The sequence below is a fragment of the Cucurbita pepo genome, chromosome 12 (assembly GCF_057944985.1).
Source record: "Cucurbita pepo subsp. pepo isolate OVF chromosome 12, ASM5794498v1, whole genome shotgun sequence".
Classification (NCBI taxonomy): Eukaryota; Viridiplantae; Streptophyta; class Magnoliopsida; order Cucurbitales; family Cucurbitaceae; genus Cucurbita; species Cucurbita pepo.
Window position 1 is genome coordinate 14,378,158 of NC_141809.1, and position 14,331 is coordinate 14,392,488.

Here is a 14,331-nt window from a genome sequence, read left to right on the forward strand (position 1 = left end):
AGCACACAGCGCATTTGCCTTAGGCGCCATCGGTCCAATATTTCCCACGTCGTTGCCTTGGATCTTATACCTCCAACGAACTAACTCATCTCTCTCTCTCTCTCTCTCTCTGTTTTTTGCTGTTCCAATGGCAGCCAAGACAGGCGTACGTACTAGCGTTCGAATCGTTGTCGCCGGCGATCGAGGCACCGGCAAATCCAGCTTAATTGCTGCCGCCGCCACCGAATCATTCCCTGACAGCGTTCCCGCCGTGCTTCCTCCGACTCATCTTCCCGCCGATTTTTATGCTGACGGCGTCCCGCTCACCATTATAGACTCCTCTTCCAGGTATGGCACTGTTCGTATTTGCGTTTCTGTGGTATCTGAGTGTTCCGGATGTCATTTTGGATAGGGATTCGTTTATGTTTTTCAGCTTTAGGAAATGCTGGTGTGTAATGTAACTTCCTTTTCTTGATTCCTAAAAATTTTCCTTCAACGGTTCAGTAAAAGAGTGCCTGTGTGCTTGTGATTTCTGAGTGATTCGAATGTCATATTTGATATGGATTCGTCCGTGTGTTCAGTTTTAGGTAGTGCTGGTGTTTAATGTAACTTCGATTTTTCTCATAAAATATTTCATTCAATGGCTCAATGAAAAAATGCTTGTGTATTCGTTATACCTGAGTGATTCGAATGTCATATATGATACGGATTCGTTTGTGTTTTTCAGTTTTAGAGAGTGCTAATTTTTAGTGTAACTCTTTTTTTTTTTCCTTGAAATTTTCATTCGGTTCGATGAAATAATGTTCACGTGTTTGTGATTGCTTAGTGGTTCGAATGTCAAATTTTACATGTATTCTTCTGTGATTTCAGTCTTAGGTAATGCCAGTATTTAATATAACGTCCATTTTTTCTCTTCAAAATTTTAATTCAACGGTTCAATGAAAGAATGATCGAGTATCTGAGTGATTCGAATGTTATAATTGATAAGGATTCCTTTATTTTTTCAGTTGTAGAAATGCTAGCGTTTCAATACAACTGCCATTTTTTTCTTTCGTCAAAGTTCCTTTTCACGCTGAAATGAAAAGAATATTATTGTATTTGTGACTTCTGAATTCGAATGTTGTATTTGATATAGATTCGTGTATGTGCTTCAGTTTATGTTAATGTTTAATGACTTCGTTTTTTTCTTTCCTCAAAATATCAGTTCACGGTAGTGATCATATCCTATTTTATTTCTCCCGTCCGAAGCGACGCATTTTCTCACTGTGATTTCAATGTTTGATTAATTCCTTATGATCTATCTATAATTAGCACGGACAACAAATCTAAACTCTATGAAGAACTGAAGCGTGCGGATGCAGTGTTATTGACTTATGCATGTGATCAACCGATGACACTTAGTCGTCTGACTTCGTACTGGCTCAATGAGTTGCGCCAGTTGGAGGTGAAGGCACCGGTTATTCTGGTTGGTTGCAAGCTAGATTTGCGTGATGAACACCAGCAAGTGAGTATGGAGGATATAGTGGCACCCATTATGAAACAGTTCAGGGAGATTGAAACTTGCATAGAATGCTCTGCGGCCACGCTACTTCAGGTATTTGAGAAGCCATTCATTCTTGTTGCTTATCTATTTATTGAAACTTGCATAGAATACTGCATGTCAGATGTCCATTTTTGTGGGAGACCGTCAAAATATAGAAAAATTAAAGAAGCTTTGAAATGAAAGAAGGGCGAAGGAACTTATCAACCCCACTCCTTATCATTTCCATTTACCTTTTTAGTGTTATCCTTATTTATTGTAGTATATTTTAAAATATCTCATAGTGCTTAAATTTCTCTGTCAATTAAAAGCCTATTTTGCATTCCAGGTTTGTTCCTGGTGAATTTGAATCTTGAAACTCTAAACTACTTGCTCACAGGTGCCGGAAGTTTTTTATTACGCTCAAAGGGCTGTGCTTCATCCAACAGCACCATTATTTGATTTAGAAAGACAAAGTTTGAAACCCCGATGCAAAAATGCTTTGAGAAGGATATTTACTCTTTGTGATCGTGATATGGATGGTGCCCTTAGTGATGAAGAGCTAAATGAATTTCAGGTCAAATTCTCCTGTCTCTCTTCCTGTACCCTCTCTCTCTCTCTCTCTCTCTCTCCCCCCCCCCCCCCCCCCCCCCAAAAAAAAATAAATAAATAATCCTTCCTGCTTTCCCGGGGTCTTTTTATTGCCTATTCTCCCTTTTTCTTTGAAGCTAACATCTTTCAAGTGTTGCACAGGTTAAGTGCTTCAATGCTCCATTGCAGTCTGCAGAAATAGTGGGTGTTAAAAGAATTGTGCAAGAGAACTTACCAAGTGGAGTTAATGATCGTGGTCTTACCCTTCCTGGGTTCCTATTCCTTCATGCTTTATTCATAGAAAAAGGCCGCCTTGAGACTACTTGGGCAGTGTTAAGGAAATTTGGCTATGATGATGATTTAAATTTGAGTGGAGATTATCTTCCAGTTCCATCTAAGCAAGCTCCTGATCAGGTAGCTTTTATTTTCTTCACCCGATTACCCTTTCATAAAACGAAAATTGGTTTATTATTTTAGTTGAAAGGCCAAATATAGTAGGCTACATGTCAACAAAGGGACTTCTATTTGTAAGTTTCGATTGCTGTGCCGTATTGGGTGTAAGATATCTCTTTTGGTGTCCCTGTCCTTTGAACTTATAGATTCCATTTATTTTTCTTTTTAATTTATGGAAATGTGGGGTAGTTGTTTCTTGATACTTTGTCTGTGAAGGCCTCTTGTATCAGGATCCATCAATAGGATTGCTATTAATCCACAATTCAACAACGTATCATTTTCTTGTCGTTTGATTTTTCTTGTAGGTGACTACCATGAATATGTGTTTCTTTTTTCCGTTGTTACAATTTACTCAACAGATGTTTGTGTATAAGATACTTACTGGATGTTATTGTTAGAGCATGGAGCTGTCAAATGAAGCCTTAGATTTCTTGCGTGGTGTATTCCAATTGCTCGACACAGATAATGTGTGTACTCCCCTACCCAGAGTTTTTTTTTTTTTTTTTTGTTGTGCAGTGTTTTTCTCTCCTACTGCAGTGGTATTTGATATTTGAGGTTATTTAACGGTGTTTGCCTTCTTTATCTGAACCTCAAAATTCTTTTGGTTGGGATTGCTAGGATGGAGCCCTGCGCCCAATAGAGCTCGAGGAACTATTCAGTACTGCTCCAGAAAGGTAAGACTTTGTTACTCTAGAAACATTTTTTCACGTTACATATCATCCATTCGTATTAACTTATTGGCATGTCCTCCATTGGACATCAATTTTGTGCAGATTCATTATGGGCATTGCATGCAATTGTATCTTTATTTTTTATTTTATTTTAAACAAAATTTTCTTTCCATCTTAGAATTAGAAAAACTTTGTATTTTTATGAAAGGTTATCACCGAACTAATCTCAATAAACATTTTATTGCAACTATCTAGCTGTTTAATCATGATCAATTTTACTTTGTTGAATATGGATCATATGGGTATAATTCCTTGAAATAATTTGTTTCACTAATACGTGCACGTGTTAATTATATTAACTGCTCTTACTAATTTTTTCTCATTGCCCGTTTAAATCAGTCCTTGGGACGAGCCTCCTTACAAGGATTCTGCAGAGAAAACTGCTCTTGGAAATTTAACTCTCAATGGGTTTCTATCCCGGGTATGTTAATGGTTGCTATTGTTTGCTACATTAACCGTTCCTATTGGTTCTGTAAATATGTGTACTATCATTCTGGATGTAAATGATGGTAAGAGTTGCAACTTTGGAAACCTATAGGTATGTTGGTAAGTGTGAAGCAAACGATATTGTGAAGGCTGAATTTCTTTCTTCTCATCCATTTTCTCTATAAATTTTAAGGATGGCTTCAATATATTATTGTCCATGCTCCCGTGTTTTGAACCAAAAATTTTCATTGCTAACAATGACCCATTTTTTAGTTTTTATATTATCATTAATAGGAGAGAGAAGGTGGATTGAATATTAGATGGAAGTGAGACAAGGAGATTTCGTTTCTCCCTTCCTCTTTGTGCTAGTTGCTGGTGTCTTTAGTAGGCTACTTGAGGGAAGGTCTCACTGAAGGCTTTCAGGTTGGGACTGATGCTGCTCCTCTAAAACTAGTGATATATCGCTGGGGACACCTTATCATACCTCACCTGCTGACAAATTAATTATTATTATTATTTTGTGGATAAAAAACCAAATTTTTGTCGAGAAAGATGATAGATTACAAAGGGGCGTACACAAAAAACATCCTAATAAGAGGAGCTAAACTAAAAGGAAACAAAACCTCAAAGGTGAACGCTAATACCCATGAAGAAGGCGAAATGTAACAAGAGATCAAACCTCCTCCCAAGAACTTTCCAACCCTTTGAAAATCTTCTTGTTTCTCTCGATCCAAATCCCCTAGAAAATTGTAGAGAAGCCAACATTCCATGACAACTGCCCCTTCTCATGAAATGGAGAGCGGAGAAGAACCTTCTTAAGCACATAACTACAAACTCTAGCACGAGCCGAATAAACATTGAATGTCTCAGAAAACCGATTTTGCATTGAAGAAGTGATCTAGGTCTTCAATGCTTCTCTGCACTTCTCAGGAAGGATTTATGCCTCACAATACGATCCAAAGTGTTAATTCGTTCTGTAAAATCCAACCCAAAAAATTTGACCTACTTGGGAGTGTTAACTTTCCAAAATGACAAAAAAGTGGGCAACTGGTGGGGGATAAAATTGAAGTTATTAACTTCTTTACAACTTGTTTAGAAACTTTGACCTCGGTTGTTGGCGTTGTTTCCCTGGTGCTGATCTGTTTTTCTTGAAGAGATAGCCAAGGAGTAGAGTTGGGGAGTGGTCCCTTGAATATTTGTGTCCTCTTTTAAGGTATCCTTGAAAGCAAGGAGTTCTATTGGCCTATGGTGGAAAAGGTTTCAGCAGGCTTAGTAAAGGGAAGAAATCTATGTTCTTAAGAGGAGAAACTGACAGCCTCACTCATACTAAAACAATTCTCCCAGCCTATTCCATTAAAGTCTTTATTTTCCGTTGCTTAGTTGTCAAGAAGAATAGTAGTTAATTTGAGACTTCCTGGACATGGTAGAAATAGATGACCAACCCACTTGGTGTTAACTAGAGTACGGTTTCTCCTCCTTGGATATGCCAAGTGGTTATGAAGATTCCCATTGGGAGTTGAGACTTCATGGGATAGATTTATTGCTTGCATTTATGGTGACGAGACTAATTGAACAGTTCAGTTGGACACACTCTTGCATTAGGTCTAAAAAGCCCTTGATTCTCCTTTTTCTTTTCCCCCTGTTTTTGATATCCACAAGCATTCATGTTAGCTTATGCCTCAAGTGATTTCCTTAGACCACTACTTGATCATATGACATTTAGTTGACAAAAATCTAGTTGGATTTTAATATTGTTGGTAGGTGCCACTATATGATTCGAACCAATGTCCCAGGAGTGCTTTTACTTTTTTCACTTGTCGTAGCCTTGGTTCTCAATTCTTAAACGAAGAAATTTCTACTTTACACGTATTGTTAGGATATCAGGGGCCACATTATCCTTACCCGTTGGCTAAGTAATTTGTTAGAGACGTGTTTATATTTGTTTGTTTGTTATTTATGTATTTATTATTTTTTTGTAGGAAGAAGTGGTTATAAATAAAATAACTTGGGGGGTTTAAGGACAAGGCAATTTTGAGGAATGTTTTTGGGGAAGTTTAGGCCTCTCGAAATGTTTGGAATATCGTAGTTTTCCTTTCACATATCAATAGCATTTCCTATCAAATAACAAAATATCAGGATCGATTGCTGATCACCTTTTACTCATCTGACGTTGCATGCTAAAGTTTTGGTGGAAGTTGCTTAAACTTTTTCGGCGTTTGGTTCCCCTTCGCTTGGAGAATTAACAAAGCCCTATAGTTTCTCCTTTTTGGTCAAAGCTTCAAAGGTAAGGTGAGGACACTTTGGCTCAATGCCTTTGGGGCCATTTTGTTGGAAGTGCTTTAGAGAGGAATGAGAGAACGTTTCAAAGGTTTGTAGAATATTATTCTTCGGTGGCCTCTTTTTGGGAGTTCTTTATCTAATTCTTTCTGGAACTATCCCATGACGTTTTTATTATTGCCAATTGGACTGTTTTTTTGTCCAAGAAGTAAATAAAAATATTACTCGGCAGTTTTCTATGCACAACCTTTGCTGCAATTTCTTTGGCTTGAAGATTTTAGGTATCTTTTCATGTCTTTTTCATTCTCATTCCATCAATAAATTTACTGTTTCTCATCTAAAAAATAAACTATTAATATTTCCATGAAGTTATGTCTCCCTTATTAACTTCATTTGTCCAATGAAATAATATTTTGTTTCTGAAAAAAACTATTGATCTATTATGACTAACCGTAAATCCATTATGTGATTGCAGTGGGCTCTGATGACGATACTGGATCCTCCACGTAGTTTGGCAAATTTAATATACATTGGATATGGTGGTGATCCAGCCAAAGCACTCCATGTTACTAGGAGAAGATTGGTTGATCGCAAAAAGCAAAGAACCGAAAGGAATGTGTTTCAATGCTTTGTTTTTGGTCCTAAAAAGGCTGGAAAGTCTGCTCTTTTGAATACCTTAATTCGAAGGTCTCATTCCTTAACTGATCACTTCTTTTCTCTAATACCACCTTGTCAGCTTTATTGCTCAACCATTTATAAATATGTTCATTTTCCATCTTTGAGTTGCCTTTTACTTTTCTTTTTCTTTACTCTTGTTACAGGCCTTTTTCAAAAAACTATAGCTCAACAACTGAAGATGGTTACGTTATGACTATGCTGGAAAGTGCTCAGGTGGCAACAATGTGTTTTTATATGATTTTTCTCTTATTCTCACCTTCCCTCAAAGGGAAAAAAAAAAAAAAAAAGAAAAAAAAAAGAAAAGAAAAAAAGAACCCCATCTTTTAAGTTTCACAGCTGAAGCGTAGAGTTTAGTGCTTTCATATTATTAATATTTACCTGTTATAGTATAGTTTTCATAGTTCTAAAGTCTCAATCTATTTGGCCTTTTGATCATGTTTATTGTACCGTTTACATTATTAGGGAGGTCAGAAGACACTTATACTGAGAGAGATACCTGAAGATGGCGTCCAAAAATTTCTTTCACATGAAGAGTGTTTAGCAGGATGTGATGTTGCTGTCTTTGTCTATGACAGGTGACGTCATTTTGACTAGATTTTCATTGGTAATATGACAGAAAAAAATATGAAAGTTTCCTACCATTTCATTTGGGGTAACTGCAACTTTTAAGAGTTGAAGATTGGCTGCTTGAGATGCGTGAAATATGCTACTTTTGGAAACAAAACTTTTGATTAATTTTGCTTAAATATGACTTGTTAGAATTTGGGTTTGCTAGTATTCGGCTTAAAATGTATGTGATCTAGGATGGTTAGAAACGTGAGCTTTAATAAGTCGATGCATACTTTGGTACATCATATTCTTATGTCATCTTAATTAAGATAATTAACATTAATCTAAATGCTAAAATGCTATTGATTCTTGATGAATGTAGTATTCACTATCAAGGTGGATCATTGTGTCTGAACTGTCAATTATGTTTCTTCCTCTAATACAAAGCTTCACTTCGATATTGATTCACTCTCTTCAGTTCAAATGAAGATTCATGGAATAGATCAAGAGAACTACTTGTTGAGGTTGCGAGGAAAGGAGAAGTTAACGGCTTTGGAGTTCCTTGCATTGTTATTGCTGCCAAGGATGATCTTGATACATCTCCACTTGCCGTGCAAGACTCAGTGAGGGTAGGCTTACCATTCTTGCCTTTATACGTAGTTCGAACTTTCATGCACGGATTTCTTTCGAAGTACCTGCTCTTTAATGTGAATGGATGAAAGAAATTTCACCCCTTTTTCTCTGTTTTACATCATTGAGGCTTACAAACGTACTTTGCACACTGACTAGAATATTAATTTAACTTCAGTCATCTATTTTAGGTTTGTCAGGGATTGGGAATAGAAGCACCTATACCTGCGAGCTCAAAATCAGGCGACTCGAGTAACGTATTCAATAAAATTCTGAGCGCCGCAGAACATCCTCATGCAAACATTCCCGAAACAGAGAGAGGGAGGAACCGTAAACGGTATCACAAACTCTTTAATCGCTCTCTGATATTTGTCTCAGGTACTTTTGTGGTTCTTCCATTTCTTTTACAGGAGAGAAGAATAGAAACATATTACAAATGTTAGAAAACTACCACCATGCTGACTTCTCTTCTGTTGCAAATTATAGTTGGAGCTGCTGTGGGTGTTATTGGACTAGCTGCTTTCCGTGCATACGCTGCCAGGAAAAATACCTCAAATTAGCTGCAAGAAATCAACTTACGTGGTCGCTGTCAAGTACTGCGATAACACTGTCTTATTTTCGTTTTTAAGTTCTACGTCTTTTCTTTGTCTAATTGATTTCTCTGGTGTAATCTAGAAGCATATTTGGTTATTTATAGAAATAATATTTTGCTATTTTCTTTTCGAGTTGGGATTTAAGTTTCGTATGCACCAAATCATTCATCCAATTTTTGTTATTTGTTTCAAATTATATCTGTCTAACTTGTATTTATGGACCAGAAGGATTTCAAAGAGGACTTGAGGCTGGCTGTCCTGCAAGTGGAACGAGTTTGTTGAGGCTACCAGTTCTCCATGTAACTGCGTTATTTAAAGCAATTATAATAATGCAAAGATAGATGCTGCTCTCTGATTTTTTTATGGCTTTGTGCTTTATTTTTGGTACAATTATGCAGTCTAGTCCTTTATCATGATTTATTTTATTTTATTATCATACTTAGGACTGGTTTGGAATGACTGAAAGTGCTTAAAAACATTCTTTTTATACTTAAAAAAATACTTTTCTAAGTATTTAAAAAGTCATTTCAAACAAGTCCCTATTTTACTAATGTGAGTGAGCATGTCTATTCCTTTCTTGGAAATCCATCTTCTTAGTTACTTGAAAAGTAGTAGTTTTCATTATTGAACCGAATTATGTAATTGTTCTCTCTTGCCGTTGTTTTCATAATTTCCTTCATTTTCCACGAGTTTAAAGTTGTACCATTCAAAAAAGAATTTCAATGGTTCAATTATGATTTTATATCGATTTCTTATATCTTATCCTAATATGTGCATCCATTTCCAGGTTCTTCCACCATGATTCATTCATGTGAGTTTCTCCATTGCTGCCATTAATAGTTTGTCCTTTTTCTTCCCTGAATTTTTTTATCTTCATGATTCTATACTACTGTTCTTCATTTTAATTATTCTCTTAAGAAAACGAAGAACAAGGCGATAGTAAATTATCGACTACTAGACTTATCTCGAGTAAGGAACACACTCTCCTATCACTTATTGGTTTCTTGTATAGTATTTTGTGTAAGTTAGGACCCTATTTCTTACATTAGGCTCATAACACTCACCTTACACTCATTTCCATGGAGGTTTTGCCCATTTGAAGGCTAGCTTTTGAAGACGACTAACATTTCGAGTTTTTTAAACTCGAGGCTTGAACCAAGGACTTTGAATGGTATCTTCAACATCTCTAAGCCCTTTTGAATCTTCAATTAAAATCATTCAAGTGTCTTTTCCTTATATTTATATATATATTTTTAAAAGAATTGCTTTCATATAATCCTCATGAATCTCTTTCTTCTTTATCTTCATTGTCTTGGATAAATGAAGGGCTATCATCAAAGTGATTAGGGGAATACATATACAGGTATATATGATTGTATCATACCTCTTCAGAATTTTAAAGTTATTATCTCCTGCATAGTATTTCTTACACAGGTTGCCATCATTCTCATCGCTGAACTGGTAAACATCTCATTCAAATTTTAATGATTAAATTATAAGTTTAGTCTATGATAACTAAATGAAATTTCGTCTGATTTGACAGTTTTTAAATTCATTTTTTTTTTCTATAAATTGTCTAATAATAGTCATGCTAGATGGCTCCAAATTTGGCTGCTTATTTGAGAAACGCAAGGGTTTATAATTGTCACCTGCTTCTCATTTTTCAAAAACTTTTTGGAACTGTGTATAAAATTTTGGGAACAACAAAATTTAATTTCTTGTCTTTATTCATGTTTCCAATTTTTTCTAAAATACAAATAAATAATTAGTTTATCATTCTTGACTTATAAAAGGGATAACAAATATTTTAAATATATATATCATACAATATTTGGATAATCTTAAAAATTAATTTTCATGTATAATTTTTTTCGTTTTTAATCTAGATTTTAAACAAGAAATTTAAAGATTACAAGAAAATATTTAAAAGTAAAATTTGAATGCTGAGGAACAAGAACCAAATAAATAGGGGGGCTTAGGGAAATTAGGATATACCAAAAATCTGTTCTTACTTATTACTGCTAGTAATTCTCTAGATTCTCCAACTTTCTCTACTTTGTCTTAGAGTAATGATATCTGAAATTGTTTTCTTTTCAATTCTGCAAATACACTGCCATATTTAGGGAAAGCACATACAGCATCCACTTGCCTTTGCTTCTTTCTGATTGTCTTTTTCTGATCCAATCCTGCCTCTTTTCCATTCATGCTTCTTTGCCTTTTATTTGCTTGCTTGAAAAAAAAAAAAAAAAAAAAGAAGCAAATTTAGATGGATATGATAGCTTTATTTTCTTAAATATTTTTAAAAACATGTTTTATATGTCGCCAAATTTATGTAAAATAGGTTTTTGAATTTTAAAAAATATTTAATTTATATGAACTTTCAACTTTATATTTGATATTTGATAGATTATTCAATCTTTAATGTTTTTTTTTTTTTTTTTTTTTTTTTTTTTTTTTTTTTTTTTTTTTGTCATGTCAATGAAATTTTTATCGACACATAGCAATAGCATTTGTTGGTGCAGTCTCTTTCTATCTATGCAAATAGCTTGTGATAGAATATCTTAAATTTATCCCGACAAATGTGGTTGCTTTGGAATAGCTTGATTTAATAGAATTTTGATGCATGCCATTTTTTTTTTTTTTTTTTTTGGTCACATTTCAACCACGTAATAGCTTGGCATGCATGAAATGCATTACATTACACACAAAATAGATCCCAAATCCAAGCCATGAGAAATGGCACAATGATTGATGTTTTGGATTGTTGTGTGCAATGAAATCCCACTTGCTCATATGATATAGGAATTTCAAATTGTTGGATTTGGGGAATCTGTTTTGGTATCCCACACTTACACCAATCATCTTTTAACATTTTAGACAACATATTATTTTTGTTTTGTATTTTAAAATTCATTTCATTTTATTTTATAAGAAAACTTACTTAGGTCTTAAACAATCATTTTAATGATGGTAAAATAATGTGTATGTTAATTAATTAAACGATAATTTGTAGATAATTAAGAATATGTTACCGATAAAGGTAGATTCGAAAGACAAAAAAAGAGAGGTGGGGAGAATTTTTTAAAATAATATGATTTGTGATGGATTTGTGACCCTAAATTCTTTGAGTCCTAACGTGAAACTAATGGTTCGAGGTATATGTTGGTAGTAGGGAGAGAAGCATTTTAACGTAGTAAAAAAGTGTAAATTTTTTTTTATTAATTTTGAAAATCTAGAAAATATCTATCAAATAATTTATCGGTATTTTTATAGAAATTTTCATAAAATTAAGGTCTCGACATTTCTCTCTCGAGACATGTACATATAAAACATCGAAATTTATAAGCAAATGTCATCCATCCCCATCATTCCCCACAGCATCTCTCTCTGTACAGCACAGTTCTGCAATGGAGATTTTGTTTTTCTTTGTAGCATAGCTTTCAAGAAGATATGGGATATTGTGGTTTTAATTTCCCGACAAAGTAAATAATAGCCATTTTTGTGTTGCTTTTTAGATTGATTCCCATCGAAATTCCCTTTCTAAGGCTTTGGATTTGCATACCCAACTTGTTCCCATCAAATCACCTACTTCCTGCCTTTTAATATTTTTTTGTTGAAAAATTTTATATCTAGGATCGATTAGGATCTACGGACATACTTTATTGTCTCGATATGTCGATAATGTATTTGCAAATGCTTAAAGAGAAACATTTTTTTTGTAAACAGAGAAGAACTCTAATTACGTGTTTAAAAATAGATCGTGTAGAGAAGTACTTGAACGCTATTTACGTGCTTACGTTGTTTTTAAAAGAATGTTGATATCACGGATAATAAGTGAAATTAGTATCCATACTTCATGCTCGAGTAGAGCTTGAAAATTTTCTGATACCTAACAAGCTTCTTTTTTTTTTTCCCTTTTTTTCATATTTATATAGAGAGACTAATGGATCCTTTCTTGATTCCATTCTTCTGCAATCCACTGTCCTAGTTGAGTTCATACTCAAAAGTTAGCATGCATAATGCTGACGTATAGGTTAGGGGTGTCGGTTTTGGTCGAGTTTGGACATTGTTTAGACCCAATTCAATTGTACAGGTTGTAAATTTTTTCTAGTCCATCTCGAGTAGGTTTATTGCTTCTATATGTTCGATTCTACTCCTCAGAGTTTCTTAAGACTTCGCCATGATCATATTACCTCAAATCATGTCGTGTGAGTAAGTGACGTAAAACTTTAAAATAATGTTTTTTCGTAATTGAGTTGAGAAAGAATATTTCTAACGAAAATAGATTTTTGAGCAAACCCTAATTTTAAACGAACTTAAAATTTTTATCAAGTTTTAAACCGATCTCGAACCTAAGTTGCACTCTTACATCGGAATTGTTCTTTTATTCCTTTTGTGTAGAGCAATGAGACGAACGAACAAAAAAAAAAAAAAACGAGAGCAACCTCTGCTTTTTAAAAAATCTCGCGCTAAATTTTCAACCTTAACTTTTATTCATTTTGCATGGAGAAATACGACAAAGAAAAATGAGCGAGAATGAAAATGGGGCCTCTTGGCCACCAGCAACCCTTGACTTTTTAGAGAATCTCGCTCCAAATACTCGGATTAGGTCGATGACATGTATCCCGACTTCAAACTCTATAAACACAAATTGGCTTTATATTTGTGGTGGGCTTTTCAACTATATTCTATATGGCATACCAAGAAGAATGGGACAATGACAGCTTGGGCATTCAAAATCACAGAGATTTTTAATAGAATTGAAAGCTTTATTCATATTATGTGGTGGGTTTTGCTCTCTAGTTTCATGGAAAGGGAAGGAAGGCATCAAAACTTGGCTTTCTTCCCTCCCTTTTTTAATTCTTATCTTATATCTGTTTGTCTGGCTCGTAACGTGTTAGTCATCTCGTTCGTTTAATAGACATTTCGTGTCACTATTTAGCATTTTAATATGTCAAAACTCATTTAGAAACTTAATAAGAAACAGGGTATCAAAATTGATCCAGACCTAATTTTACGGGTTTTTAGGGTTTCTTTTAAAAAAATGAAAATTAATAATAAAAATTATATTTTAAGAGAAAAAATTTGGATAATTCGAATCATAATCATAAATCAGCTATCCAATTTTTGTCTCGAGATGAAAAATGAAAACGAAACTCCCAATTACAAATTTGTCTGAGTGTTACCGGTGGTCAGAACCATTAAGAGGTGTCACAAGCTATTGCCACACAAATTAATTTTTTTTATTAAGAGTTTGTGTAATGTTTTTATTTCTAACATACGACCGCTAGACTAATCAGAAGCTGGCACATGACAATGATGGGAATTCTATTCGCAGAAATACGATTAGGGTTATTTAGATATTATCGTATTGAACATATTGTACATAGGAGATTACCATCGAGTTTTTTGACTAATGGGACGAGATTATTGGATGAATTTAGATTGAGATGATGAACGATGAATGAACTTTCATTAGGTTTTTAAAATTTGTTTCTCGTACCTTTTTTTCAATTTAAATTGAAATAATCGATTTTGTATACAGTGATTTTGATGGTAGAGAAAATAGACGTATGTGTGTGATATGACGTGGATCTAGAAACCTCAGCACATGGATGATGACGGAGATCTTAGACCGAGCAGGGATGAGGAAATTTTCTCTACCCCGTCCCGTCTCCATCTCCTATTTGAATTGTCATTCTCGCGAGAATTTTCATTTATTTTTATAGATATCGAGGCAAGATTCCTCGCAAAAATTTAGAATTCTCGCCAAATATATATATATATATATATATATATATATATATATATATATATATATATATATATATATATATATATATATATTATTTTGAATATAATTTCTATTAAAAATATAAAATATCATAATAAATTCAATAATATT

General features: G+C 34.2%; 1 protein-coding gene across 6 annotated transcripts; it reads left to right on the plus strand.

Annotated features, from left to right (window-relative positions):
• The first annotated feature begins 5 nt into the window (after positions 1-5).
• On the plus strand, positions 6-9,538 carry LOC111807296 (mitochondrial Rho GTPase 2-like). Of its 6 annotated transcripts, none has more exons than XR_015423227.1 (15): positions 7-327; positions 1,291-1,573; positions 1,899-2,075; positions 2,252-2,503; positions 2,941-3,009; positions 3,161-3,216; positions 3,613-3,694; positions 6,452-6,663; positions 6,798-6,867; positions 7,117-7,229; positions 7,682-7,832; positions 8,025-8,211; positions 8,320-8,426; positions 8,652-8,725; positions 9,214-9,538. XR_015423227.1 is itself a non-coding variant. In XM_087129290.1 (14 exons), exons 1-13 carry the CDS (start codon positions 128-130, stop codon positions 8,391-8,393), a joined length of 1,926 nt encoding a protein of 641 aa, XP_086985416.1. In that variant the 5' UTR covers positions 7-127; the 3' UTR covers positions 8,394-8,426; positions 8,652-9,068. The 6 variants fall into 6 exon arrangements, 4 of the variants coding, with proteins under 4 accessions (XP_086985418.1, XP_086985416.1, XP_086985417.1 ...); XR_015423228.1 differs by having other exon boundaries at positions 8,655-8,725; XM_087129290.1 differs by lacking the exon at positions 9,214-9,538 and having other exon boundaries at positions 8,652-9,068.
• The last annotated feature ends 4,793 nt before the right edge of the window (positions 9,539-14,331 follow it).